We start from the raw sequence: 27,023 nt of genomic DNA, 5'->3' as shown, positions 1-27,023 counted from the left end.
TCACAGGGCTTGACAATTCTTCCAAGTAATGGCCCTACTAAGATAAGTAAAGGACACATAGGAGGTCCAGTTCCTCGCTACCCAACTCTCTGGGTGGAGATTGGCTTAAGGACACAGCATGGATGTCACATGTTGACAATACACGTAAAGGCCACTCAAGATACATAAAAAGGTTTTATTTGCAGGGGAGCACAGATTTAATCAAACAAGCCAAATCCCATGTCATCATCCGACTCTTCGGACTCCTCCTTCTTCTCTTCTTTCTTCTCCTCTGCTGCAGCTGGGGCAGAACCAGCAGCAGGAGCTGCAGAACCAGGAGCAGCAGAAACAGCCACAGCTCCACCAGCAGGCACACTGGCAAGTTTCCCAACACCTACATAAACAGAAAAAAAACATGAGAACAGAACAGGGGTCCAGCCAAGAAAGCTCTTCCATATAGAGACCAACCAAGGCACTCACATGGCAGCCTACAACTGTCTCAAACTCCAGCTTCAGGGAATCTGACAGCTTCATACCAAGAAACATGAAGTTAAATGAAGTATTAAAAAAAAGACAAACAACCCAGGTATAGTGAGTGCATGGCTTTAACCACAACAAAATCTTAAATTCAAGACCAGCCGCAATTATATAAAGAAACTTTGTCTCTAAAAAAAAAAAAAAAAAAGTCAGCGGGCAGTGGCAGGGCAAGCTTTTAATCCCAGTACAAGAGAGGCAGGTGGATCTCTTTGAGTTTGAGGCCAGCCTGGTTTAGGTCTACAAGAGCTAGTTCTAGGACAGGCTCCAAAAGCTATAGAGAAACAGTCAAGAAAAACCAAAAGACCAGGGCTCCTCTTATACATACAAACAAAACAAAACCTTTAAACAAACAAACAAGCTAGGAATGAAAGATGGCCCAGGACTCAAGAGCACTTACTGCTCTTCTGGAGGACCCAGGTTCAATTCATGGCACTTACATGGCAGTTCATGAAACTCCGGTTTCAGGGGATCTGACATCCTCACCAATGAACATAAGAACAAATTTCACAGTGATACATTATAAACCTGTAGTCATGTGGATCTGAGCCTGGCCTACACAGGGAGTCCCAGGACAGCAGGACTACTCAGAGCTTAAAAAATTTAAAGACTGGCCAGGCGGTGGTGGTGCACACCTTTAATCCCAGCAGAGGCAAGCCTATACATCTGTACCAATGTTTAGGGTCCCCAGCCCCTGCCCACAGAAAAAGCTTTTGACGTCCTGGAAGGAGCAAAAGAGTGCTCCCACTGCCAGCTCCTGAATGTGTTCAGAAGCGCCACTGGCACAAGCCTAAAAAGGCCTCGCTTAGCTCTGGCAGGGCTTCTAGGATGCTCTGGTCCACAAGCGAAGCCTGGCAGATCACCGACTGATCAGCAGGGATTAGGATGGACCACAAACATACATGCATATAAATGAACTCACCCTGGGCGATGACATCCTCAATGTTTTTTCCATTCAGCTCACTGATGACCTGTGGTAGACAACCACACCTAGTGGTCAGTATCAACACTTTCCCAGCCACAATTGGTGGTACAACATAGGGGCCAAGTGTTCTGAAGGTTCTAGACCCGCACCATTGTCACAGCAGCTGGCCAAGAGCCACAGGACTGAATCCTCTGAACAATAATGCTGGCAGTGGTTAAGTTTCAAATGCTAGCATTCAAAGGCTCATGACGGGAGTTTGGGTTCCATCCCTGCAGCCTAAAGAGGGTAAAATACTTTTCTAGAACATTTTAGGGGCAAAGAGTAGCTCTATTGATAACTCCATGTACTACTGTTTTGTTTTTGTTTTTTCTTTCCAGACAGGATTTCACTCTGTAGCTTGGGTGGCTACCCTTCCCAAGTCGTGCCCCAACACTTCCATCAGTCAGACAGCATTAATCTCAGCTCCAGAGAAATCCAGATACTCCTGGCCTCTGAAGCAACTACTCATGTGTGTGTATCACCTACTGCACACCGTAATTAATAAGAACACAATAAAGTTACTTGGTCTACTTAGCGAGTTCCTGGTTAGAAATACAAAGTAAGACCTTGTCTCAAAATTATTAGAACTACACGAATTGAGTCGTACTAAACTTCCACGAAAGCATGATGACCTGGCTTTTGTCTTACACTCATTTCTTGGCCTGAACAAGAAGCTTAAAAAAGGGTATTTAAAAAGAAACCACCACTAAGTCCGGCTTAGGATTCTTCCCTCCCTCCATTTCCAACAAGCCATTCACAATTTAGTTAAGACCCTGCTTTAATACGGTAAGGGCCGCCACGGGCCGACATTTGTACCCGGACCAAAGGGAAGCAAGCAGCAAGCTACCTTGTTGAGCCGGTCATCGTCCGCCTCGATGCCCACGCTGTCTAGTATCTTCTTAATGTCTTTGGCGCTAGGAGAGGAGTTGCCCCCAAGGGCGGCAAGCAAGTAAGAGGCGACGTAGCGCATGCTGAACGGGACAGAGAGAGGAAACAGCGGCGGCGTTACCAAGAGGCCTACGGCTTACCCCTCCATTTTAGGCAACAAGTGAGACCACGTGCGGCCCGAAACTTCCAACCATGGGAGGCCGCGCACCTCTAGAATCCCCGCCGCCACCCACCCTTCAGTCTGAACCCCAGCTGGCGGCCCGACAGGCAAGTCTACTCACTCGGCTGCTGCGGACCGGCCTCACGCGTGCGACCTCGGCGGCGTCAGGCGGTGAAAGGAAGACGCTGACGCAGTGGGCGGGGGTAAACCGCTACCCAGAAGCCCCCGGGACGCGCACGGCGCCGCACGGGGGCGCCTCCCAGTGACGAAATGGGCAACCGGAAGGAAGCCATCGCCCTGAGTGAAGTCAGGTGTTCACCCCAGCGAGGACAGCAGGTTGTTCGGGGACCAGGTGCTCAAGTAATGTGGGCGAGAGTCCCCCGAGACCCATGAGGGCACGGAGGAAGGACCTCCAGGAGTTTTCAAACCCCTTTAACGCCTCGCATTCCCAACATGCCACGCGGCGCTACAACTCCCAACATGCAGTGCTGAGGCCCCACCCGAGTGAACTGCAAGTCCCATGATGCATCATTGCCAGGGTGAAGCTTGCCACCGGAAGTGCGCCCCCCTTTGGCCTTCTCTTGTTGCACGTGGGCTAGATGTGGGGCTGGAGGTTCAAATTGTGGTTGTGTGCCAATCGTCCCCTGGCCTTAGGCACCAGAAGTCCGAAGTCTTACAGGGATAATGGATCCCATGTTCAGCTGGCCCGGGGGTGGTGGGCTATCTGTCTGGGGGGTTAGTGTCTGCAGCCATATCTGGTGACATCTTTTTTTTTTTTCCCCAGACAGGGTTTCGCCATATAATTCTGACTATCCCGGGCATCTCTATGTAAACTAGGCTGGCCTCGAACTCACAGAGATCCGTCTGCCTCTTCTACCCTAGTGTGCGGGCCATAGTGGAGCACATCTTTAATCTCAGCCCTCGGGAGGCAGAGGCAGGTGGATCACTGAGCTCCAGGACAGCCGGGACAAAGACTGTCGGGGGGGGGGGGGGGGTGCCTCTAATCCCAGCATAGGGTGCCTCTGCGGGCGATGGTGGCGCACGCCTTTAATCCCAGCATTTGTGATGCAGAGGCGGAAGATCTCTGAGTTTGAAGCCAGCCTAGTCTACCAGTTCCAGAAGAGTGAGGGTTACACAGGAAAACCCTGTCTAGAAAAACAACAAAAGCGTGTCTCTACATTCGCCTCTGAGAGCCTACCTTTCTTCCCAGCTAGGCCAGAAGAGTCTGGCACTAGAGACCAGTGCTTCAAATGCTGTTGGAACAGGTACCCATGCCCTTGAGTAATGATGAAGCCTGAGTTAGCAGCCTTATTTTGCCCCTATCTTCCCAAGATAGTGTAGCGCGTAAAAGGTACATGGGACCAAGCATGACAATCTGAGCTCCATCCCAGGATTCACGTGGTGGAAAGAAGTTAGGTATTCCCACAAATTGTCCTCCAACCCACAGACATGAATGCATAAATAAATGCATAAAAAAAGAAAGAAAAAAGTCTTTGTCTTAGCTGGGCAGTGGTGGCGCACGCCTTTAATCCCAGCACTCCTGAGGCAGAGGCAGGTGGATCTCTGTGAGTTTGAGACCAGCCTGGTCTAAAAAAACTAGTTCCAGGACAGGCTCCAAAGCTGCAAGAGAAACCCTGTCTTGGAAAAAAAAAAAAAAGTCTTCGTCTTACAAGACCAGTAAATCTTCACAAGTAGTAACTTTGAGCTGAGAAATGAGAAGCCTGCTCTAACCCTGCCAAGACTACAGTACAAGTTGGCCTGAAATAGGTCATGCTGGCAGAAGCCAACTGTGGGGGACAACCTCCAGGACAGTGTCACCTTACTTTGTGTGTAGTGCCTCACATTACTAGAATGAGTCCAGACTAGGTGTTGCTGTTGGAAGAATTATTTATGGATGAGTGCTGTCTTCCTCCATGTCTGCATGACAGAAGACATCAGATCCCATTAAAGACAGTCCTGAGCCACCACGTGACTCAGGTCCTCTGAAAGAACCACTAGTGCTCTTAAACACGGAGCCATCTCTCTAGCCCCTGGTTGATTTTTCTTTTAATGGGAATGTGTATATGCCTGCTTGTTTGTATGTGTACCACATGTGTGCAGTGCCTTCAGAAGCCAGAATTTAACATCAGTTCCCCTGGAACTGGACATACAGGCAGTAGTAAGATGCCTGATATGAGCTGGGCAGTGGTGGCGCATGCCTTTAATCCCAGCACTCAGGAGGCAGAGTCAGGTGGATCTCTGTGAGTTTGAGGCCAGCCTGGTCTACAAGAGCTAGTTCCAGGACAGGCTCCAAAGGTACAGAGAAACCCAGTCTCAAAAAAAAAAAAAGGGGGGGCAACCTTAAAGATGCCTAATGAGGATACTGAGCCCTTTCTCCAGACTTCTCTTTTATTTTATTTTATTTGAGACGTGACTCATGAAACTCTGGCTTGCCTGGAACTCACAGAGATCCACTTGCTTCTACTTTCAAAGCGCTGGGATTAAACACATGCACACCATACCTGGCATGATTTTTTTTTATGTTGTGATTTTTTTTTAAAGATTTATTTATTTACTTATTTTGTATACAGTGCTCTGTCTGTCTGTATATTTGCTGGCCAGAAGAGGGCACCAGATCTCATTACACATGGCTGTGAGCCACCATGTGGTTGCTGGAAATTTAAGGTAGGCCCTCTGGAAGAGCAGTCAGTGCTCTTAACCTCTGAGCCATCTCTCTAGCCCTATGCTATGATTTTTAAAAAAACAAAAAACAAAAACACAACTCTAATACATAACAGGGCTGGTGAGATTGCTCTATGGTGAAGAACTTTTGCACCTTATATTCCATGTACCAGCATACCAAGCTCAGTAGTATAAAGTTATGTAACAGTTGTACAATTATTGTTTTTGAGACAGGTCTTGCTGTACAGCCTAAGCTGACAATCCTCCCATCTCAGGTAGGTCCTGGGCTTGCAGGTGAGCACAATTATACTAAGCTTCGGGACTGGTTTTTAATTAATTAATTAATCCATTTATTTATTTATTTTTGTTTTCTTGAGATAGGGTTTCTCTATGTAATAGTCCTGGCTGTCCTGGAACTTGCTTTGTAGACCAGGCTGGTCTCGAACTCACAAGAGATCCGCCTGCCTCTGCCTTCCGAGTGTTGGAACTAAAGGTGTGCGCCACCACCGCCCAGCTGGGACTGGTTTGGTTTTTTTTTTTTTTTTAATTGATTTTAATTAAGCTCTACATTTTTCTCTGCTCCGCTCCCTGCCTCTCCTCTCCCCTCTTCAACCCCCCCCCCCAAGGTCCCCATGCTCCCAATTTACTCAGGAGATATTGTCTTTTTCTACTTTCTACTTCTCATGGAGATTAGATCTATGTAAGTCTCTGTTAGTATCCACATTGTTGTCTAAGTTCTCTGGGATTGTGGTTTGTAGGCTGGTTTTCTTTGTTTTATGTTAAAAACCACCTATGAGTGAGTACATGTGATAATTGTCTTTTTGTGTCTGGGTTACCCCACACAAAATAGTTTTCTAGCTCCATCCATTTTCCTGCAAAATTCAAGATGTCGTTATTTTTTTCTGCTGTGTAGTACTCAATTGTGTAAATGTACCTCATTTTCCTTATTCGTTCTTCAGTCGAGGGGCATTTAGATTGTTTCCACGTTCTGGCTATGACAAACAAAGCTGCTATGAACATAGCTGAGCACATGTCCTTGTGGCACAATTGAGCATCCTTTGGATATATACCCAAAAGTGGTATTACTGGGTCTTGAGGAAGGTTGTTTCCTAATTTTCTGAGAAATCGCCACACTGACATCCAAAGGGGGGAGTGCAAGTACCAGCTTGCATTCCCACCAGCAATGCAGGAGTGTTCCCCTTTCCCCACAACCTCTCCAGCATAAGTTGTCATCAGTGTTTTTGATCTTGGCCATTCTTTCAGGTGGAAGATGGAATCTCAGAGTTGTTTTGATTTGCATTTCTCTGATGACTAAGGATGTTGAACATTTCCTTAAGTGTCTTTCAGCCATTTTAGATTCCTCTGTTGAGAGTTCTCTGTTTAGGTCTGTATTCCATTTTTTTTTATTGGATTTTGTATTCTTTTGGTATCCAACTTTTTTTTTTTTTGAATTTTCGAGACACGGTTTCTCTGTAGCTTTTTGGTTCCTGTCCTGGAACTAGCTCTTGTAGACCAGGCTGGCCTCGAACTCACAGAGATCCACCTGCCTCTGCCTCCCAAGTGCTGGGATTAAAGGAGTGCGCCACTACCGCCCGGCTGGTATCCAATTTCTTGAGTTCTTTGTACATTTTGGAGATCAGACCTCTGTCTGATGTGGGATTAGTGAAGATCTTTTCCCACACTGTAGGCTGTTGTTTTGTCTTGTTGACCGTGTCCTTTGCTTTATAGAAGCTTTTCAGTTTCAGGAGGTCCTGTTTATTAATTGTTTCTCTCAGTGTCTGTGCTGCTGGGGTTCTATTTAGGAAGTGGTCTCCTGTGCCAATACGTTCAAGTGTACTTCCCACTTTCTCTTCTATAAGGTTCAGTGTGGCTGGGTTTATGTTGAGGTCTTTGATCCATTTGGATTTGAGTTTTGTGCATGATGATAGATATGGGTCTATTTTCATTCTTCTACATGTTGATATCCAGTTATGCCAGCACCACTTGTTAAATATGCTTTCTTTTTTTCATTTGATTTTTTTTGCTTCTTTGTCAAAAATCAGGTGTTCGAAGATGTGTGGATGGATATCTGGGTTTTCTATTCAGTTCCATTGGTCCTTCTGTCTGTTCTTATGTCAATATCAGGCTGTTTTCAGTACTGTAGCTCTGTAGTAGAGTTTGAAGTCAGGGATTGTGATGCCTCCGGAAGTTCTTTTTTTATATTTTATATTTATTTATTTATTATGTATACAATATTCTGTCTGTGTGTATGCCTGAAGGCCATAAGAGGGCACCAGACCCCGTTACTGATGGTTGTGAGCCACCATGTGGTTGCTGGGAATTGAACTCAGGACCTTTGGAAGAGCAGGCAATGCTCTTAACCTCTGAGCCATCCCTCCAGCCCCCCAGAAGTTCTTGTATTGTACAGTGGGACTGGTTTTTGTAAGGATCTTTCTGACAGCTTTGTCGAAACAGTGAAAAAGAGACAGGTACTAGGAAGAATGGAAGCCCGGAGGCCACGGGGAGCTTGCCCGTTGCATAGAGGCATAGACTGTTGACTGATGGTCCTCTTGTTCATTTCCAGTTCACCAGCTCTGTTGAGAGTGTGGAGTGCTGCGCTGGAGAGATGGCTCAGAGGTTAAGAGTATTGCCTGCTCTTCCAAAGGTCCTGAGTTCAATTTCCAGCAACCACATGGTGGCTCACAACCATCTGTAACGGGGTCTGGTGCCCTCTTCTGGCCTTCAGGCATACACACAGACAATATTGTATACATGATAAATAAATAAATATAAAATATAAAAAAAGGATGTGGAGTGTTAACTGTGCTATTCACCAGTTAAAGGACTTGGGCAAGATATTATATCTCAACTTTTTTGTGTTTTTTATGTTTTTGTTTTTTTATTGTGAGATCCACAGGATTCAAAGAGGCATAGCCAGGAAGCTCATTCTCAGCGCAGCTGGTCCTGATGTTCAGCGAGGACATCCAAGGTCCAATAGCCTAGAGTTCACTGCAGAGCCTGGGAAGGAGGCCCTACACTCGGTGGTTCTCAACCTCCCTACTGCCACCACCCTTTAATACAGTTCACGTTTTAAGTGACCCCCTAACCATAAAATTATTTTTATTGCTACTTCATAATTGTACTTTTACTAGTGTTATAAATCAAATGTAAATATTTTTGAAGAAAGGTTTGGCGAAGGGGTTGCGACTCACAAGTCGAGAACTGCTGTCCTACAGGGTTCCCACAGGAAGCCCTTGGTGCTAGCTGCGCATTGGGCATTCAGAGTTTGAGCTTCTAACAAGGAGTGCGACAATACCCTAAAGTTCTACCCGAAATTTCTGCCTCAGAATGCACTTGGTGCCCGGACTATGCAGTGCCACAGCAAGTCTGGGGTTGTGGAGGGCTGAAAAAGTCAGTTTCCATGCGCGAAGCCTGCCTCCCCAGGGCGGGCAACCAAACAGGAGGTGGGAGTCAGCGTCCCAGGAGTTCCTAGTGGCTAACGGGGAAGGGCGGAGCCCGAACGCCCGCCCGGAAGCGCGCCGGCGGGAAGCCGGCGTGGAGCGCGCCTATACTGGCGCGGGGATCGTCGCTGCAGGTATTCAGTGGGTGGTGGGAAGTTTGCTGCAGAGGCGGGACCAAAGCGACTCCACGCCAACGGAGCCCCTCTATACATTTCCCATATGACGGAGGTGTGAATTGGGTTTTGTGGCGCGAGAGCTTCTCCAAGGGGCCGTGATGTGAGATTCAAGCCCTGGAAACCCAAAGTTTTCTTGGCTCCCTGTTTGCTGACCCTTTATTGCACAGCGAAGCCTGTAGTGGAAGAGGGTCCTGGGTCCTCCCCAAACTGATGAGTGTAAAGGTTAGGGGTGGGCCCTTATTTCAAGAGTCCTGTAGGAGGGGTCTGGGTCACATGGCCAGATTACCCTTGTCCTTGATCTAGCAGAGTTCCCCTCTGTTCACAAAGTCTCCCTTCCGGGTGGCCCTTGAGACAGGAGGATCTAGTTCTCATTAACAGCACAGACGTAGGTCCTTGGGCTGCAGTGACCACTTTGTACCCCTCAGGCCCTGAATTCTTGGACCAGTGGTTTCAAGAGCTCCCTCTTCCAGACTGAGTTATTGTTACTCTGATCGGGAGGAGGAACTGGTCCCCTAAAGCTCACTCCTCCCCCTGCTTCTGCAGCTTTCCTCAGCCTTGCCTGAGCAGGCTTGCTTGGCAAGCTGGGACATGTCTGGTCCCCGAGGACCTTCCATGGGTGATGGCTGCAGTGTTGGAGGGGCTGGAGCCGGAGGAAACTGCAGCTGCTGCAGAGGATGCTGCAAGATCCGCTGTGGAGGCTGTGGAATCCAGGCCCGGGGCACCTTTTCTCCTGGCTGGGAACCAGCTGAACTTAGACGTGCACCCGGGGGGCTGCCATCGGCTGCAGTACCTGTGTTCCCAGCAGCCCCCAGAGCTGCTGCAGGTGGAGTTCTTGCGACTCAGTACCCACGAGGACCCTCGACTGCTAGATGACACCCTAGCCCAGGTTCCGTGGAGTCTGTTGCGCCTTCGCTCCCTGGTCCTCAAAGGTGAGTACCCTTATTCTGACCCTGTCCTGCTTTGCCTCTGCTTCTTGGTCCACAAAGGCCATCTTGTCCCAACCCTAGCTCCAGATCTCTCTTCTCCCTACACCTAGGTGTGAACACCTACCCCACGGCTTGCTTTCTTTGTCCTCAGCCCTATCACCTTCCTCCCCACAGTGCGGCTGGCTGGGCTCTGTCTTTCCAGTGAGGACGCTGAAGGTGCCCAGTTGGGTCCCTGCAGATGCCAGGTGTTGTCGGGTGATGCTGTCATCTGATAGGCACTGGTGGTCTTCTCTGTTTTTCTCTATCCCAACGGCCGGCTTCACAGGGAAGCTTCTTCCTCCCTACTACTTCCTCTGGCAGTCAGGGCTGAACCAAGACTCCAACTCTGAGGGCCACAGCTCTCTCCCCCACTTCCAGGCGGCCAGAGCCGGGGCGCCCTGGGTGCCTGCCTCCGTGGTACCCTGACCACTCTGCCTGCTGGCCTGAGTGACTTGGCCTGCTGCTTGGCCCACCTGGACCTGAGCTTCAACAGACTGGAGACGCTGCCGCCCTGCATCCTGGAGCTGCGCAGCTTGGATGCACTGCTGCTTTCTCACAACCGTCTCTCGGAGCTGCCCGAGGTCCTGGGGGCCCTGCCTGCTCTCACCTTCCTCTCTGTGAGGCACAACTGCCTAGAAAAGCTACCCGCAACCCTGGGGTCCCTGTCCGCTCTTCAGCGTCTTGATCTCTCTGAGAATCTTCTAGACACCATACCCTCCGAGATTGGAAACCTGAGCAACCTCAGTGAGCTCAATCTGGCCTCCAACCGACTGCAGAATCTCCCAGCCTCTCTTGGTGAGTAACCATGGTACCAGCTTCGTTTCACCAGCTAATACAGTGTGCCCCTCCCCCACAGCCAGTGCCCATACCTCCATTGCCCTGTGGGCCCCTGCAACCCTAAAGTCTTGGGATTGCCTTGGCACGTGAACCCTCACTGCTCCCAGGTAGCCCCTTGACTTTGCTTCTGCCTCCTTGGCTCCTCGTAGTTCATATCCATCTTTGTCCCGCCACACGATAGAGCCTGAAGCCTTTAGTGTGAGTATCTTGTCAAGGTGCCCAGAGCCAACCCTAAACCAGCACTTGCCTGCAGCGGGGCTACGGTCCCTGCGGCTCCTTGTTCTGCACAGCAATCTCCTGACCTCAGTGCCCACTGGCCTGGCCCACCTGCCACTGATCACTCGGCTTGACCTAAGGGACAACCAGCTCCGGAACCTGCCTGCTGAGCTCCTAGACGCCCCCTTTGTACGCGTGCAGGGGAACCCTCTGGGTGAGGCCTCTCCAGCACCCCCAAGTCCCCCAGGTAGGCTTGGCATGGGCATGGTCAGGCTATAAGAAGACAAAGGCATGTCATCATTGTAACCACAAGCCTGCCCCTTGTGCAGACATATCCCAGATTCCGGAAATGCCCAGGCTCTTCCTAACCTCGGATTTGGACAGGTATCAGTGGGAAGGTGGCTTGAGACATCTGTCTACCCTGTCTCCCTGGACACATGGGGCACCTTGTCTGTCTGCCCTCATTCCTCTTTCCTCACTCAGCTTCCTTGTGACTCCCCATGGCTGTTCTGTGACCCTGGCCTGTGGTGTCCGCCTACAGTTCCCAGCAGGAGCCACCACCACGCCCATCACCATCCACTATCGACTGTGGCTGCCGGAGCCTCACCTGGTCTCCCTGGGACCTCATGACTTCTTGCTAAGTGGTGTTCTGGAGTTGCAGCCCCATGGGGTGGCTTTCCAGCAGGTGTGTAAAGGATGGGTAGGGGGCAGGTGTAGGCTGGCCTTCTCTCACACACCACCATTGCCTGACAGGATGTGAGCTTATGGCTGCTGTTCGTCCCCCCACGAGTCCAACGCTGCCGTGAGGTAGTTGTAAGGACGCGGAGTGACGACAGCTGGACTGACCTAGAGACCCACCTGGAGGAAGAGGCACCCAAGGTGACAGCTGCCTAGGCCCTTGGGAGTGAGGGGACAGGAGCAGCCTGCCCTGACACCACCCACCCTTGCCCATCATCTCTGCCCTGACCCTTTCCTCCCATGTGTTCCAGAGGCTCTGGGCTCGATGCCAGGTGCCCCACTTCTCCTGGTTTCTTGTCGTTTTACGCCCAGTATCCAACACTTGCCTGTTGCCACCAGAGGGAGCACTTTTGTGCTCCTCAGGTCATCCTGGGGTCAAAGTCACCTTTCCTTCTGGGGCCACAGAAGAGCCTCGCCAAGTCTCCATGCAGGTATAGTGGTCAGGCCAGTGCCAAGGGTGGCAGGGGGTGCCTCAGCATACAGGAAGACACTCACGGTTCTCTGTCCAGGTAGTGCATATGGCTGGTCTAGAGCTGAGAGCCCTCCTGGAAGAGTCAGAGGCATCAGTGAGCCCCTTGCTGTGCCTCTCACAGAGCGGGCCCCCCAGCTTCCTACAGCCAGTCACTGTGCAGTTGCCCTTGCCCCCTGGTGTTACAGGTGAGGCTTGCTTGCTTCAGGACCAGAGCTGGGTGCTTAGAAGTGGGAGCTACATTTAGAGAGGGCTTCAGCCGTTTGCTATTTCCTGTCCAGGGTTCAGTCTGGACCGCTCCCACCTACACCTGCTCTATCGAACACCCTCGACAGCCACCTGGGATGACATCACCACTCAGGTGGCGCTGGAACTCACCCACCTGTACGCACGCTTCCAGGTCACACACTTCTCCTGGTCAGTGTCCCCTAGCTTCCTCAGCACCCCTTCTGCCCTTCATGGGTATGGCCACACCTCAACTCCGGCACTTCCAGGTACTGGCTCTGGTATACCACCAAAACCTGTGTAGGGGGCCTGGCACGGAAGGCCTGGGAACGGCTGCGGCTGCACCGCGTGAACCTCATTGCACTGCAGAGGCGCCGGGACCCTGAGCAGGTCCTGCTGCAGTGCCTACCCCGCAACAAGGTGGGGCAGCAGGAAGGCGGGGGGGGGGGGGAGTGTGTGACCTGAAGGCTAGAGTGGCTACAGAGTTTTGACCTCTAATCCCTGTGGGTGCTCCACAGGTCGATGCCACCCTGTGTCGGCTGATGGATCGATACCGTGGCCCTGAACCCTCTGACACCGTGGAGATGTTTGAGGGTGAGAAGTTCTTTGCAGCCTTTGAGCGGGGCATTGATGTAGATGCTGGTAGGTCTCTTCTCCAGGGGGCACTGGGGTGTGATCCCTTGACTCCCCCCTACTGAATTCGCACCCCCCTCCCTCCACAGACCGTCCAGACTGCGTGGATGGCAGAATCTGCTTTGTTTTCTATTCACACCTGAAGAATGTAAAGGAGGTATACATCACCACAGCCTTGGACCGGGAAGCTCAGGCTGTCCGAGGCCAGGTGGGCTGATGTGTCAGGACCCCCAAGGTACCTGGACTAAGGCTACAGTTCTGAACCCCATCTGTAGACAGAGTTTTCCTATCATGCAGCCACTCCCAAATAATCACTCAGAGGCTTAGTATGAATTACAAATGCCCGGCCAAAGCTCAGACTTATTACTAACTAGCTCTTACATTTTAAGCTAACCCATATTCCTTATTTATGCTCTGCCACTTGGTGGTACCTGTATTAGCATGGCACATTCATCTCCTGCTCCCTCTGCATTTGACTGACAAACCCCCGGTTCTGCCCTTCTTCCCAGCATTCTCAGTCTGGTTCCCCTGCCCAGTCTCTTTCTTTCCAGCTATTGGCCAGTCAGCTTCTTTATTAAACCAATCACAGCAACATATATTCATACAGCGTAAAGGGATATTCCTTAGCACCCACCTGATCCTTCCCCAGGTGTCCTTTTATCGGGGTTCACTTCCCGTGGAGGTGCCTCAGGAAGCCGAGGCTGCCCGGCAGAGGAAGGGCACAGATGCACTGTGGATGGCCACCTTGCCCATCAAGCTGCCGGTGAGACTGGAGAGGCGTGAGCTGACAGGAGGAAACAGATCCCTGGGTGAGCAAAGACAAGAGGATGGGTTCAAGCTTACTGTATCCTTGTCTCCTGACAGAGACTCCGGGGGCCCCAGGGAAGTGGGCAGGGGACAGACTTCTCCCTGATGCCTCTGAACCTGGGTGATGCAGAAACTGGTTTCCTGACTCAGAGCAACTTGTTGAGTGTGGCCTCACGCCTAGGTCCTGACTGGCCAACCGTGGCCCTGCACCTAGGTATGCCCTACCGTGAGCTACAGCGTATCCGGCATGAATTCAGGTGAGCTTCTGACTCCCATCAACTTCACAACACACACACACACACACACACACACACACACACACACACACACACACACAGTAGCTGAAAGCGTTCAAAGATGGAGGCGGAGCAAACACCAGCCTGGATACGGAGGGTCTGGTCATCAGCCCATGGAGCAAGAAACTCCTTTTTGAAACATTGAGCCTTTGTATGTGGTGGGTGGTCCTGGGCAGAATGCCTTCATCACCGCTCTTTTCCCCCCCAGGGATGACCTGGATGGGCAGATCCGCCACATGCTCTTCTCCTGGGCTGAGCGCCAGGCTGGACAGCCTGGGGCTGTGGGACACTTGGTGCAGGCCCTGGAGCAGAGTGACCGGCAGGATGTGGCTGAAGAGGTGCGTGCCATCTTGGAGCTCGGCCGTCACAAGTATCAGGACAGCATCAGGCGCACAGGACTGGCCCCTGAGGACTCGCCTCTGCCTGGCACCTCAGCTTCACAGACCCCAGAGTCTGCTCAGGCCTAGGCTCAGACTTAAGCTGGCCCTTGACTTTGCTTGACCAGTGGGCAGAGCCCTCCGCTATCCTTCTACCTCACCTCTGTGGCACAGTGCCCCAGCATACAGAAACTCCTCATGGCTTTAAAAGCTTGGTATATTTACGAGTTGAGATAGGTCTTACTGTCTAGCCCAAGCTAGCCTCCAGCTCCCCGTGTACCTCTGAGATTGATTACTTACAGGATAGAGGGAGGGGTGCCTAAGTGATCGGAAGCCTAGTCCTCCTGTTAAGATGAGGGCAGAAAAGGCCTGGAGAGATGACTCAGCAGTTAACAGCACTGGCTGCTCTTCCGAGGGACCCAGTTTCAATTCCTAGTACCTACATGGTGGCTCACAACAGTCTGTAACTCAAGTTGTACCTACATGGTGGCTCATAACAGTCTGTAACTCAAGTTCCAGAGGATCAGACACCCTCCTCTGGCCTCCACAGCACCAGGCACGCATGTGGTGTACAGACATGCATGCGGGCAAAACATCCATATACATAAAATAAAACCTATTTATTGTGTGTGTCAGAGAAAAGCTTTGCAGAGGTTGTTCTCCCGTTTCTCCCCTTCCAAGTGCTCCCTGGGAATGAATTCGGGCATCACCAGGCTTAGTTGCAAACACCATTACCCAGTGAGCCATTTCTAGGTCCTCGTGTGTCACTTCCTCAGGGATGGGGAGGAGCCATTCTACATAGTAACCCTGTAGCAGGTGTGGATACAAAGTCATCTGTAACAGACTGGTGCATAGGCCCCGCCCACCAGTATCTGTGGGCGGTGTCTAAGGAGCATCTATCTTGGTGCTCTGGGACCAAACCTCCCCCGGGCCACCCCATCCACACGTTGCCTGCCCCCGGTACTTAGTCTCTATCCCGGTTTGAGGTGGGAAGATCAAAGAGGGCCTCGGGATACGCCAGAAAGCCCCCTCAAAGGTAGCCTGAGGCTGTGGCTGGTGGCAGTGGCCACGCCGGCCGGGAGGGGGAGCCGACAGCAGCGAGTTTAGGGCGGAGCGGGCGCGCCTCCGAGAGACGCGCCTCCCAGCTTAGGTGCAGGCCCCGCGCGCGGCACAGCGGGGAGGCGATTCCGGCGGTGGCCGTGTGGTGAGTGCTAGCCGGCCAGTTTCTGTGGCGCCCACCCAGATCTGGCTGGGTTGCGGGGAGGAAAAGGGTGGCATTGGTGGCTGGGAGAGGTGGCATCTGTTCAGACACCGCGTCTCCGGCAGAGCCTGGACCAACGGTAACCTCGACCGGCTGTCTCGGGTGTGGAAGGCCGTGCTCGGTCTCGGCGCTGCCGGGCGCGCTCCCCGCGCACACGTGTCCCAGCAGTGTGGAAGCCCCAGAGCTGGACCTGAGTTGTCTTTTGGTTTTTTAGTCTTTCTTTTTTCTGGGGCTGGGGGCGCCGCACACGTGGGAACCCGCGGGATGTGCGTGGGCACGTACATAGTTAGAATCCGCGTCGTCCGGATGGAGATAGCGAGGCCAGCTCAGCCCTGACCGTGGGGTAAAGGATATGATCTGCCCTGGAGCAGAGGATGTACCCCCATCCTTGGTTTTTCTTTGTAGGATAGCTGGGGTATCTCGCATTAGAGGATCTCTTTATGACCCTTCTAGCTAGCGTGGGGAAGCTTACCTCCCTAAGAGGAAGGGCTGAGGGGGCTGGATTGGGAGGAGGGGCACACTGGTGGCGGGGCTCAGCCCCAGCCCAGTCACTTTTCTTTTTCTTTTCTTTCTTTCTATTCCCCTCCCCGCCCCCAGTTGGGATCTCTATGTGGCTTTGACTGTCCTGGAACTCTCTGTAGACCAGGCTAGCTTTGAACTCACAGAGATCCGCCTGCCTCTGCCTCCCGAGTGCTTGGTTTAAAAGTGAGCGCCACCACTGCCTGGCTGCTTTTCTTTTAGGCAGGAAATGGGTAGCTTCATTCATGGAAATGCAGAAGAAGCTGTTAGCCTCTGTATGCTGAACTGATCTTTCTCAGTTGGCCTGACTGCGGAAGGCTGGGACAGCGGCTAGACTGGGCAATCAGGTTTCTATGGTAACATAGAGGGTGCTAAGGGAGCCCTGACAGCTGTCTCAAACTAATGAGAGTCCACAATAAAAAGCCCTTTAATCCCAGCACCCAACGTAGAGGCAGCACCCAGTTCGAGGCCAACCTGGTCTACAGAGGGAGTTTCAGGACAGCCAGGGCTACACAGAAAAATCTTGTCTCAAAAAAACAAAAATCCTGGGGCTGGATGAGAGAGACAACAGCCCAGAGGGTTCCCCTTGTCTGCTGTTCCAGGAACCCTTCACTCTCTGCTCAGCAACTGTTCTCCCTGGTGTTAACCTGTTTTGTTTAGTTCTGGTTCTGGTGCAGGGCTGACTCAGTCCATGGGATCTCAGTGCCTGCCTGGCTCTTCCGTACTGGCTTCAGATAGTCTGATTTCCAGGACACACACACATCAGCCAGGTGCCCAGATCCCAGCTGTGAGGGGAGATAGCAGCTGAGGGACAGCAGGTTCACTATTCTCGAGAGCAGAGGCATAGGGAAGGATGGACTTCCTCTGGAGAAGGGGGAGCAGGGAGAGCTGCTGTGGTAATCAGACTGCAGTTCAGAGTTCAGTCCTTCAGCACATACCAGGCTTAGGAAGGACAGGTACTCCTCCACTGAGGCCCCTGGGGCAGAGGGCAGAGGGCACCTGGGGCAGAGGGCAGAGGGCGCCTGGAGTGCCGCCCCCGTGTCCTCTGGACCTGTTAGGTGAGCAGGGCCTGTGCTTGTCAGTGGCCTTTGAAAGTTAAGCATCCTTTCCTTGACCTTCCCAGAGAACAGGTATACCTTCTCGTGCCCCAACCTGAGGTTCCCTGATGGGTACACCCAGGTCTCGCAGCACAGTGGGTGTTGACCCGCTTCTCAAGGGCACATGCTGAAAGATCCGAACAGGGTGTCTCATTCACTGGGGTTCCAGGGCTATAGACAGCTGTGCTCATCCCATAGGCTGCCGACAGAAACCTACCGAGTGGCCTGCAAACGTGGTGGCCTGGGCCTGGGGTCCTTGTGGGTAGGCTCTTATGATTAGTTTGTCCCTTCTTAACTCTCTCTTAGGCTAGGCCCAGCCCGAGACCCCCAGAAGTTGTCTTACTCCTGTCTTTTCCCAAAGCTGCGGAGATTATCACCTAGCCCAAAGTGAAAGAGAAAGTCCCCCCCCCCAGGTCCGCCCCGCCCCGCCCCACGGCCAATCCCTGTAGCCCTTCGCCTCCTCCCTCCCCGGCCGGCCTCTTTATCTCTTCAGCAAGCGGGCTAGCTCTACAGCCGCGGAGCAGCAGTTGTGCGCACTCTGGGGTGCGCTCAGGGTGAGCAGAACCCGGCGGCTTGTATGGGGAGAGGTGAGCAACGGGTCCAGAGGCTCTTTAGTGTGAGACAGCCATGTGAGCCCTCGTGGCAGCACTGAGGGTACTGGCCTGTGTGTGACAGGTGACCTCTGAGGGCTCAGGGAGATACACAGAGGAGGACTCAGGACTCCTGGAACCCACCCCAGCTCAGCTTTGATGATTGTGTCCCTCAGGGGATAAAGAGGCTGGCTCCCGAATCCCCATCCTTGCAGCTGATAGGAGAGGCCTTTCTGCCACCCTAAGGGAATGGGGTGTACCAATCACGGATGCCTTGGGAGACAGACATCCCTCTACTTCCCTGCTCGTTCCATTTATTTCTGTCCTGTCTTCCCCGTGTCCTTATCCCTAGATTCCTGCGTCTGTCGGGAGTGAAACACTTCCCTTGGGAAGTGGACAGGAAGGTGGGCAATCAGCTCGGGGTGGGTGGGAATCTTGCTTTTCTGTGGGAAGGGGCTCTGTGGCCCAGGGTGAGCTGCTATGGAACTGAGTCTGCTCTGCCCAGGAGCTCCACAAAGGAGGAACCACCACTGCCCTATCCCGCTGACAGTGGCAGATGCTAGCTGCCTCTGCTCAAGGTTGGGAGCTGGCTGCTGCAGCTCAAGTCCAGGGTCCCGAGTACCACTGCACTAAAAGGCACCTGGCCCTTTAAAAGCTGGAGCTTGCTTTCTGTGCGTGAGCATGAGCGCCTGAGCGTGAGTCCCTGGCTGCCTGGGAGGACGCCACGGGGAGGGCATTGAAGGAAAGCCAGGTGGCCCCAGGGATGGGTGGCCTCCCTTTCTTCCTTCCCGCATCTCCCCCCTTTATCCCCAGGGCGCCTTAATGACTGCAGCCTGCAGCACGGGGTCTGGGGAGTGAGGGGCTTCGTGCCCTTGTGAGATGGTCGGTGGGTGGGAGGCGACTTTCTCTGATAGGCCACCATCTGTCACTCATTCTGTCCCTTCTTTCTTTCAGGTGGCAGAAGTCTTGAAATTGGTCTGAAGGTGAGGACATCCCCTCCGCCAACATCAGCCACCACCGCCAGCCACCCTCATTGTCCTCGGCAGCCCCTCCCCACCAGTGCCTCCACTTAACACACCGCCTGGTCTGAGTCAGCCTCCTGCTTCACTTGGTGTAAATGGCTGATAAGCAGATCAGGTCAGAGGGACCCCCCAACCCCTAGGCTTCCGTCTTGGCTTTCACCCCCTCCCCAGCATGACCTCCCCATCCCCCCATCCTGTGGTTGAGTATGGTAGTCCTGACACTTGACCCTGCATACACAGCCTGCCGGCCAAGCTCATCAATGGTGGCATCGCTGGGCTGATCGGGGTCACCTGCGTGTTCCCCATCGACCTGGCTAAGACACGGCTGCAGAACCAGCAGAATGGCCAACGCATGTATGCCAGCATGTGAGTGAGAAGAGCGTAGGAGGGACGAGGGCACAGCTTCCACCTCTGATCTCTGCTTCCACACCCCTGGGTTTGATAGAGGGGCAACAGGGTAGGGTGCGCCTGAGGGAGAGCCTAGCCCTGGCAGGCAGAGTATTTGGCTTCTCTGTGGGCCCTGGATGATCATACTGGGCAGAGAAGGCATTGGCTGCCCTTGCCTGACTCAGGGCCAGGGTCCAGCTGGCCACAGCTTATTGCCATCCTCTTGGCTACAGGTCTGACTGCCTCATCAAGACAATCCGCTCCGAGGGCTACTTCGGCATGTACAGGGGTGAGGCTTGGCAGGGGCGACAGGCGGGTCTGACTGGGAGGAGGGTCAGAGGTGCATGCCTGGGCTTGGTCTGTATGGACACACGTTATGTGTTGCTGGTAGCATCTGGGCACGATGGGGACCTCTGCCCACTCTTAGTGCTGGGGGAATTGGATGTCTGAGGGGATTTCTTCTGCAGGGTGGTGGGTCTCCACCCTCACGTGAACACTCTCCTATCCATCCCCTACTCTAAGAGCAGGACAGAGTGTGTTCTCTCTCTCAGTGGCTCGGATCTCCTCCACTACTTTATGTGATGAGCAGGACCACAAAGAGAGTAGGGCAGGGGGCTTATGCAAAGCAGCTTAGAAAACAATCCCTGAGGGTGGATTTGCCCAGATGCTGAGCCCTCAGCTCTGGGCCATTCACAGCCTTTCCTGAGCCTAAACCCACACTTTGCTCCCGCCAGTGGGAACACCTGTACCCAGGAAGGAGGCCCACTGCAGTCTCTGGGGGCCTGCTCCTCACTGCCTTTAAGGAGAGGTCTGTTCTGCCAAAATCAGAGACAGATGGAGGTGGAATTCTGGGGAGGGCAAAACGAGGGGAGGGAGGACACAGCGCCACCCCATCCTGCCTGGTTCCCGCCTGCCTGGCACAAAACAAGCCCATATGTGGGTGAGAGGGCAGGAGGCTGCAGCCAAGGAGTGCCAGGCAGGCTTTGCCAGTGTGGAGCAAAGTGTTATCCCAAAGCCTCCCTGACCCAAGCTACCCAACAAGTCTCTCCCCCACCTGACGTGCCTGTGTCCCCATAGGAGCAGCAGTTAACCTGACCCTGGTCACCCCCGAGAAGGCCATCAAGCTGGCGGCTAACGACTTCTTCAGACATCAGCTCTCTAAGGATGGGTGAGAGGCTCGGCCACCCTGGTGCTGGGGCCCAGGTCCTAAGGAAGGGTGTGTTGCTCATCCCACCCCTGCCCCAGCAGTCCCCTAAGCTGGTATCAGACCCCCAGAGGCTCTTCCATCTCAGTCCCTTTGCTCAACATCCCTGACCTTGTGAGGGCAGGCACTTCCCTGCTGCCCACGTGAGGAGGTACAAAGCAGCTGCTGAGTCAGTGGCTGTTGGCCCCCAGCCACTGTCTGCTGCTAGAATTTGGGGGCACTAAGCAGCCATCCCATCACTAGGGTATGGGGCTACAAGGTTGGCCCCTTCCGCCCCCCATTTCTCTTCATGAGCCCTTGCATATGAGATCATCTGTCCTCTGGGCTGGATGCCTATTGCTGAAAGGGTCTAAAGCCCAGGCTGTGCTCCTATGGGACCTCCACAGCTCCCATCCCCCTTTACACCTCTGCCCCAAGTAGGGAGCTGTTTCTCACCACCTCGCTCACAGCCCTGCCCCTGCTCTACAGACAGAAGCTGACTCTGCCTAAGGAGATGTTGGCAGGCTGCGGAGCTGGCACCTGCCAGGTGATTGTGACCACCCCCATGGAGATGCTGAAGATCCAGTTGCAAGATGCAGGCCGCATTGGTAAGGTGCAGGGAGGGGACAGAACCTGGGTGGGTACAACGGTTAGACCCTGTCCCCTGCCCCTTCCCCAAGCCAGGAGGAAGAGACCAGAGATCCTTTCTCACCAGCTGCTCAGAGGAAGATTCTGGCTGCTCAGGCTCAGCTCTCCGCCCAGGGAGGTACCCAGCCCTCTGTAGAGGCTCCAGCTGCTCCTCGACCCACTGCCACCCAGCTGACCCGTGACCTGCTGCGGAACCACGGCATCGCTGGCCTCTACAAGGGACTGGGGGCCACACTGCTCAGGTGGAAAGATGGGCATATGGGAGAAAGGGGGCTGCGGGCTGGTCCCTAGCACCAGCATCACCGCCTCCCTCCTTCCCCACAGGGATGTCCCCTTCTCCATTGTCTACTTCCCCCTGTTTGCCAACCTGAACCAGCTGGGCCGCCCATCTTCTGAGGAGAAGTCACCTTTCTATGTGTCCTTCCTGGCAGGCTGTGTGGCTGGGAGCGCAGCCGCCGTGGCTGTCAACCCCTGTGATGGTCAGTGCTTGGATCTGGGCCCCAGTTGGGCAGTGGGGGGTTGGTGGCGGGGGGGGGGGAGGCTAGGTTCCCCTAATGACTCATATGTTCCTTGTAGTGGTGAAGACTCGACTTCAGTCACTTGAGAGAGGCGTCAATGAGGACACTTATTCGGGGTTTCTGGACTGTGCCAGGTGCTCCATGTCCCGTGAGCTGGGGCAGGGCCGGGCCGGGCTGGGCTGGGCTGGGCATCAGTTCTGACCTTCTGCTCCTTTACAGGAAGATCTGGAGACATGAGGGCCCCTCAGCCTTCCTGAAAGGTGCCTACTGCCGGGCACTGGTCATCGCCCCGCTGTTTGGCATCGCCCAGGTGGTCTACTTCCTGGGCATTGCTGAATCCCTGCTGGGGCTGCTGCAAGAACCCCAGGCCTGAGCCCGTGGCTGCATCTCCCTAGCCTATGGGCTGGGGCCAGAACAGGGTGACCAGCACAAGCCTGAGGAGGACTGGTCTCTCCCCAGTCCTCCCCGTCAAACAAGAAGGCAGGGGGAGGGTGCAGGGTCCACATGGGTGGTGCACGCATAGGCCCCCATGGGGTCCTGAGGGACAAAAAATTGGGATCAAGGTTTTATTTATGTAGAAAATGCAGAAATCTGTACATTCCTTAAGCCAGTCCCGTTGAGCCAGTCCTGTACCCTAACCCAGTCTTACCTGGCCTGAACACCCCCTAAGACAGAGCTGGTCTCTGGGCTGGGGCCCCCAGGCCTGGTCTGGGCAGGCAGACCCTGCCCTGTAGTCCACTGGCTCCGGTCTCCGAGGCTCTCCTGGTCTATGAAGGGGACCCCACACACACACACAAAGTTATTTATTGAATTTGCTGTGCCCACGTGGCTCTGCCTGTCCTCCGTCCATCAGTCTGTTTGCCCTGCTGCTCTTTCTGCCTCAACCAGGACCCCACTCTGCCTCCCCAGCCAGCCTTACAGGAGTAAGTTCTATCCTCGTGTTAAGCTAGGATTCCTAGGCTGGGTGTGCTGCCACATTCAATCCTGATCCCAGGCACCCCACAGATACTCTTCCTGGTGAGCCTTTGGGCCCCCACCCCATGTGGGACCTGGATTGCTTGAGGTCTCTGTGTGCCTGTGATGGGGCAGGTTGCCCCCCACCCCCTAGCAGTCGGCTGGCCAGGCTGCACGGGGATGTGCCCTCAAGGGCACAGTTGCCTTTCCTGATGGAGTCAGGCGCCCCGTGCTGTGTGCTGTGTGTGCCTCAGGTCTTCTGCTGACCCGTCCAGTAGTTTAGTTCTCCAGCCTGGAAACTTCTGGGAGAGCCCTACTCCTGGACAGAGATTGCTTGTGGGGGAAGGGGAGCACGAAGGCCAGTGTGAAGCCTGGGCCATGCAGCTCTCTGGGCCTCTGTCCATTTTTGAGAAGCCACACCCTTCCAGCCCTGGATCCTCTGTTCTGAATCAAAGCAGTCCTCATCCCCTGCCCTGGCCATGTGATTGTGTTTGGTGATTGACTGAAGTGCTGGTGCTGTGTCCCTCAAGCCCAACCCCCTCCATGGAGGCCCCTTCCCAGTGACACTACCAGGGGCCCCAGTCCGGGCCATCCCCCCTTCACGGTTGCTCCTGGGAGCCTCCCCCCTTATCATGTCTGTACCTTGAAAGCTGCTGCTGCTGCTTACAGAATTATATTTTTTTTCTTTTGAAGAGTTTAAGAAGTTGTAATTTTTGTGTCTTGTCATGTAAAAGATAAATAAATATTCTAAATAAATGCTTGCTTTCAGAGTCTGTGCGTGGGTGGGACAGTGAGTGCATGGGTGGTTAGCCGGGCTCTCTCCTCTGCAGACCTGCATTGCCCATGCCTCCACCCTTGTAGATCCACCACCCTTGCAGTTCCAACCGCCTCCTTCCTACCGCACAGTCTAGACAGGGTGCAGGTAGGCAACCTTGCCCAGTCTTCCGGTTCAATCTCCTTAGATGTGAGAAATGGAGCTAGGCATAGGGACACCCTACCACCCCGCCCCTGGGTTCCCAGGGTGGAGCAGGCAGGCGTGGCCCCGCTGACGCAGCCGCTGTCACTGCTATCCGCCCCTCCCCTTGCCACTGGTCCTTGGGTCCTGCGCTCAGAGTGGTGCATTGTGGGAAACTCCTGAGCACTCCTCGGTATCTGCAGCCGCCGCCCGCTGTCGTCCCACCCGCGAAGCGAGTGCGCAGTGAGTGCGCAGCGAGAAGCTGGAGGCCCGAAGGAAGACGTAAGGCGACAGGCCCTTCCAAGAGCGGGCCGGGACGGGGAAGTAGGGTGGGACTGGGGGCGCTGGATCTAGTGGCCAAGCAGTAGAGCTTTGGCCCTGAAGGTCACTGGGGTTGTGGCGTGAACACCTTGGTCTCCTGGGCTCAGCAGCCCTGGGGAGGCCGAGGAAGCAATTGGAAGAAAGGGATGTAAGTGCAAGTCAAAGATAACCAGGGGCAGATCTGCCCTGTGCCAACTTGATGCCCAAAGGCTAAAGTCTCTCCAGAACTGTGGCATGGAGGGGACGCCAGGGTTTCTTGGGAGGTGGGCAGCATCTGGGTTTCTACACTGGTCATCTCCGCATGCTGTGACCTTCAAATGACCTTCGGTGTGTTCATTTTGCCTGGTGGGGAGGGGGGCTTGGAGCTTGAGATCTGGCTTCTCGCAGTGACTCCCCCTCCCTGTACGTGGGCCAATTGTCCTCCCAGGATGGAGGGAGACAGGTGGTCCTGAGTCTTTCAGACAGGAGCCCCTGTGGGACAGGGTAGCCAGGCCCCAGTCTCCCCAGCTAGGACACAGAGAATCAAGGTGAGGGGACCATACTCTGTGTCACCCCCACTCTGTGCTACTGCCAGGGACCCTCTGCACTACTATAGCACAGCAAAAAATGCTTGCCCTTGAGCTGGATGAGGCGGAGGCCTGTGCTGAGGAAAGAGCACCAGATCTAAGCTGGGTGGGGCGGATGGCTGACCAGAAGCATAGGCTAGCAGATTCCCAAATGGTTTTTCTGCCTCTATTTGATCCCTTTCTTGTTCTGATAGTCCTGGTGACCTGGATCCACTCTCCCCCCGACAGAATCTGAGAACCCAGATTCTGGGCTCCTTCCCTGGCCTTCCCTTCCTCTCAGACTCTGGTCAGGCTGAGACCAAGGCCCCAGAGCATCCCGTTCTGTGAAACACAACAAGCTCCCCGAGATAGCACGCAGCACTCAGCTCTGCCGGAGCTCACCATGACGCCTTCCTGCCTCCCCTGAGCAAATACTCTCTCTTCCAGTTTCCGGGCTTAGATCCTTGTCTGCAACAGTGTGGGGTAGATAGTGTATGTGAAACAAAGCTAGGTTATAGGTGAGGAAACTGAGGCCTCTGGTTCTTCCCCCTTCCCAACTTTTCAGCAGTTGTAGGGGCTTCCCCAAGAATGCTCAGAAGCAAACAGAGGCGAGGCCTAGGAAGAGGAAGGATTGGGTTTCCAGGATTCTCCTTGGTTGGAGCCCCTGGAGAGTCCAGGGGATTGAGAAGGGTATCTCCAAGGGGCAGGGGCAGAGGCAGGGCCAGGAGAGCTATACAGAAGGTGCCTCGTCCCTGTTACCACCTCGTTGTATCTCCCTCCAGACCCATATAATGCCCAGAGGTGAGCTGTCCTGAGACATTGTGATCCAGTGCCTGCCAGTCCCGCAAGCCCCAAGCCAGCTGCCAGCACAAATCATCATGGAATCCCGAGGAAAGTCAGCCAGCAGCCCCAAGCCAGACACCAAGATGCCTCAGGCCACAGCTGAGGCCAAGGCCACTCCAGCTGCTGATGGGAAAGCCCCCTCGACCAAGCCTGTGAAGAAGGACACCCAAACAGAGAAGCAGGAGCAACCAGCAGCCCCTGGGCCAGCAACTACCAAGAAGACGCCAGCCAAGGCAGACCCTGTTCTTCTCAACAATCACAGCAATCTGAAGCCAACACCCACAGTGCCTGCAGCCCCCAGCAGTCCTGATGCAACCTCAGAGCCGAAGGGTCCTGGGGATGGGGCAGAGGAGGATGAGTCCAACACTGGAGCCCGAGGTCCCTGGCCTTGTGAGAACTTGACCCCTTTGTTAGTGGCTGGGGGCGTGGCTGTGGCCACCATGGCCCTAATTCTTGGTGTAGTCTTCCTAGCCCGGAAAAAATGATGCCTGGTGTCCAGGTGGAGGCACAGAGCCACTTTCTGTACAGACCTGAATATATAGTGCATGCAAGGTCCTAGATACTTATCTATACACACACACAAAAACACACACACACGTATATGTATGCTACATACATCCACGCAGCAGGAGAGAGACCGACAGTGAACCCACCTCCACTGACCCCAGCACACTCTCTCCCAAGTCCTGGGGCAAGAGCCCAGCTCTGCAGTTTGCAGGAAGCACTAGGATGGGGCAGGAGGGATAGCCTGGACTAGGAACGGTCACTGGGTGGGGCCCTGAAAGAGAAGTGGTGGAGGAGACTGGCCCTGTGGGGACATTAAGGGCACGGCTGTTTTTCTCTCCCCACTTCTATTTTGTGCGTCTGGGGGCTGTCTGTCTGGGCCTGATGCAGGGGAACCGACCTGCGGTGGGAATTCAAATCTGCAGAGCTACCTCCACCCACTGTCCCTGTCCTAGCTGAGTGAAAACGCCAAGCTTAACAGCTAAATTTGGGGTGGGATCCTTCCCTTTTTCAGTACGTGCCCCAGGAGAGCTCCTGAGGCTAGGACCACCTTACTCCATGCCCAGAGCAGCAATTGGTTTTTTTTGGGGGGGGGAGGTTGAAAGCCTGGCGTGGAGGTAGGAAATATGGAGGGTCTACATTACAGTTGTGCCAGCCCAATACCCCCCAAAAGACTACCCTGCCTGCCTGCACCCAACACCCCCTTGAGTCTCACAGCGTATAAATGCAATAACACAGGTAGAGTAGAACTGCCCAGTGGGTGACAATCACCCACTGCCTGCAGGAAGACCTGCTGTGCAGCCCCTCATAGTGCGTCTGGCCCCAGCTTGCCCCTTGGTGTGGTGACAGTGGGCAGGTTTCCGGAAGGCTACAGTGGGCTCTAAGGAAACATTGCCCTCACCTGGCCAGTGGCTGTAGGGACCTTGGGCCTGAGCAGAGGCTGAGTGTGAAATAAACTGTTACAATATAAAGGCTGGGCTGGTGTCCTCACCTGCATGGGGCTGGGAGGGACAGAGACTTCCTACTTGAGTTTGTGTGGGTCACAGATTCATCCTATGGGCTTTCCAGGAAGTCCTAGGTCCTCCTTCATGCCCTGATCCTTCTGGGCTATGGGCACCCACAGTTCCATCCCCTTTCCCAGGTCTTTGTGGGAGCCTGAACCCAGATGGACATCCAGAAACTTCACAATGCAACCCCCCTTCAACCTGGACTGCTGCCCACAGTGCACTGGAATCATTCCTCAGTTAGAAACTGCCTGCCAGGCCGGGCGGTGGTGGCGTTTTAATCCCAGCACTCGGGAGGCAGAGGCAG

The 27,023-nt window shown here is 53.9% G+C and overlaps 4 protein-coding genes and 1 non-coding gene across 22 annotated transcripts; 3 read left to right on the top strand and 2 right to left on the bottom strand.

Annotated features, from left to right (window-relative positions):
* Positions 1 to 161: 161 nt before the first annotated feature.
* On the bottom strand, positions 162 to 2,770 carry Rplp2 (ribosomal protein lateral stalk subunit P2). The gene is made up of 4 exons (XM_075972774.1): positions 2,647 to 2,770; positions 2,325 to 2,448; positions 1,436 to 1,484; positions 162 to 373 (listed from the first exon to the last, which is right to left on the bottom strand). Exons 2-4 carry the CDS (start codon positions 2,445 to 2,447, stop codon positions 198 to 200), a joined length of 348 nt encoding a protein of 115 aa, XP_075828889.1. The 5' UTR covers position 2,448; positions 2,647 to 2,770; the 3' UTR covers positions 162 to 197.
* On the bottom strand, positions 1,275 to 1,406 carry LOC142851466 (small nucleolar RNA SNORA52). Its single transcript, XR_012910784.1, has one exon. It is a non-coding gene; the product is annotated as a small nucleolar RNA SNORA52 (small nucleolar RNA).
* A 5,906-nt stretch (positions 2,771 to 8,676) lies between the features above and the next one.
* Positions 8,677 to 15,011, top strand: Pidd1 (p53-induced death domain protein 1). Of its 2 annotated transcripts, none has more exons than XM_075972773.1 (16): positions 8,677 to 8,760; positions 9,346 to 9,731; positions 10,146 to 10,562; positions 10,858 to 11,067; positions 11,150 to 11,204; positions 11,304 to 11,505; positions 11,574 to 11,699; positions 11,810 to 11,989; positions 12,068 to 12,215; positions 12,309 to 12,444; positions 12,522 to 12,672; positions 12,771 to 12,894; positions 12,975 to 13,093; positions 13,535 to 13,648; positions 13,750 to 13,949; positions 14,197 to 15,011. In XM_075972773.1, the coding sequence occupies exons 2-16, from the start codon at positions 9,422 to 9,424 to the stop codon at positions 14,453 to 14,455; spliced, it is 2,751 nt and encodes a 916-aa protein (XP_075828888.1). In that variant the 5' UTR covers positions 8,677 to 8,760; positions 9,346 to 9,421; the 3' UTR covers positions 14,456 to 15,011. The 2 variants fall into 2 exon arrangements, with proteins under 2 accessions (XP_075828888.1, XP_075828887.1); XM_075972772.1 differs by having other exon boundaries at positions 8,683 to 8,760; positions 12,771 to 12,846; positions 14,197 to 15,003.
* Positions 15,012 to 15,241: 230 nt separating this feature from the next.
* Slc25a22 (solute carrier family 25 member 22) lies at positions 15,242 to 23,300 on the top strand. Of its 17 annotated transcripts, none has more exons than XM_075972756.1 (12): positions 15,476 to 15,569; positions 18,185 to 18,236; positions 18,338 to 18,527; positions 18,787 to 18,969; positions 19,095 to 19,220; positions 19,475 to 19,530; positions 20,319 to 20,409; positions 20,914 to 21,032; positions 21,140 to 21,314; positions 21,397 to 21,551; positions 21,649 to 21,724; positions 21,810 to 23,300. In XM_075972756.1, the coding sequence occupies exons 4-12, from the start codon at positions 18,950 to 18,952 to the stop codon at positions 21,961 to 21,963; spliced, it is 972 nt and encodes a 323-aa protein (XP_075828871.1). In that variant the 5' UTR covers positions 15,476 to 15,569; positions 18,185 to 18,236; positions 18,338 to 18,527; positions 18,787 to 18,949; the 3' UTR covers positions 21,964 to 23,300. The 17 variants fall into 17 exon arrangements, with proteins under 17 accessions (XP_075828869.1, XP_075828871.1, XP_075828882.1 ...); XM_075972764.1 differs by having other exon boundaries at positions 15,519 to 15,569; positions 18,338 to 18,503; XM_075972761.1 differs by lacking the exon at positions 15,476 to 15,569 and adding an exon at positions 17,726 to 17,796 and having other exon boundaries at positions 18,338 to 18,503.
* Positions 23,301 to 23,643: 343 nt separating this feature from the next.
* Positions 23,644 to 26,683, top strand: Cend1 (cell cycle exit and neuronal differentiation 1). The gene is made up of 2 exons (XM_075972753.1): positions 23,644 to 23,781; positions 25,148 to 26,683. Exon 2 carries the CDS (start codon positions 25,244 to 25,246, stop codon positions 25,691 to 25,693), a length of 450 nt encoding a protein of 149 aa, XP_075828868.1. The 5' UTR covers positions 23,644 to 23,781; positions 25,148 to 25,243; the 3' UTR covers positions 25,694 to 26,683.
* Positions 26,684 to 27,023: the final 340 nt, after the last annotated feature.

The sequence above is a fragment of the Microtus pennsylvanicus genome, chromosome 5, assembly GCF_037038515.1.
Source record: "Microtus pennsylvanicus isolate mMicPen1 chromosome 5, mMicPen1.hap1, whole genome shotgun sequence".
Lineage (NCBI taxonomy): Eukaryota > Metazoa > Chordata > Mammalia > Rodentia > Cricetidae > Microtus > Microtus pennsylvanicus.
The sequence above is the reverse complement of the archived record's forward strand: the minus strand, read 5'-3'. Positions and strand labels throughout refer to the sequence as shown.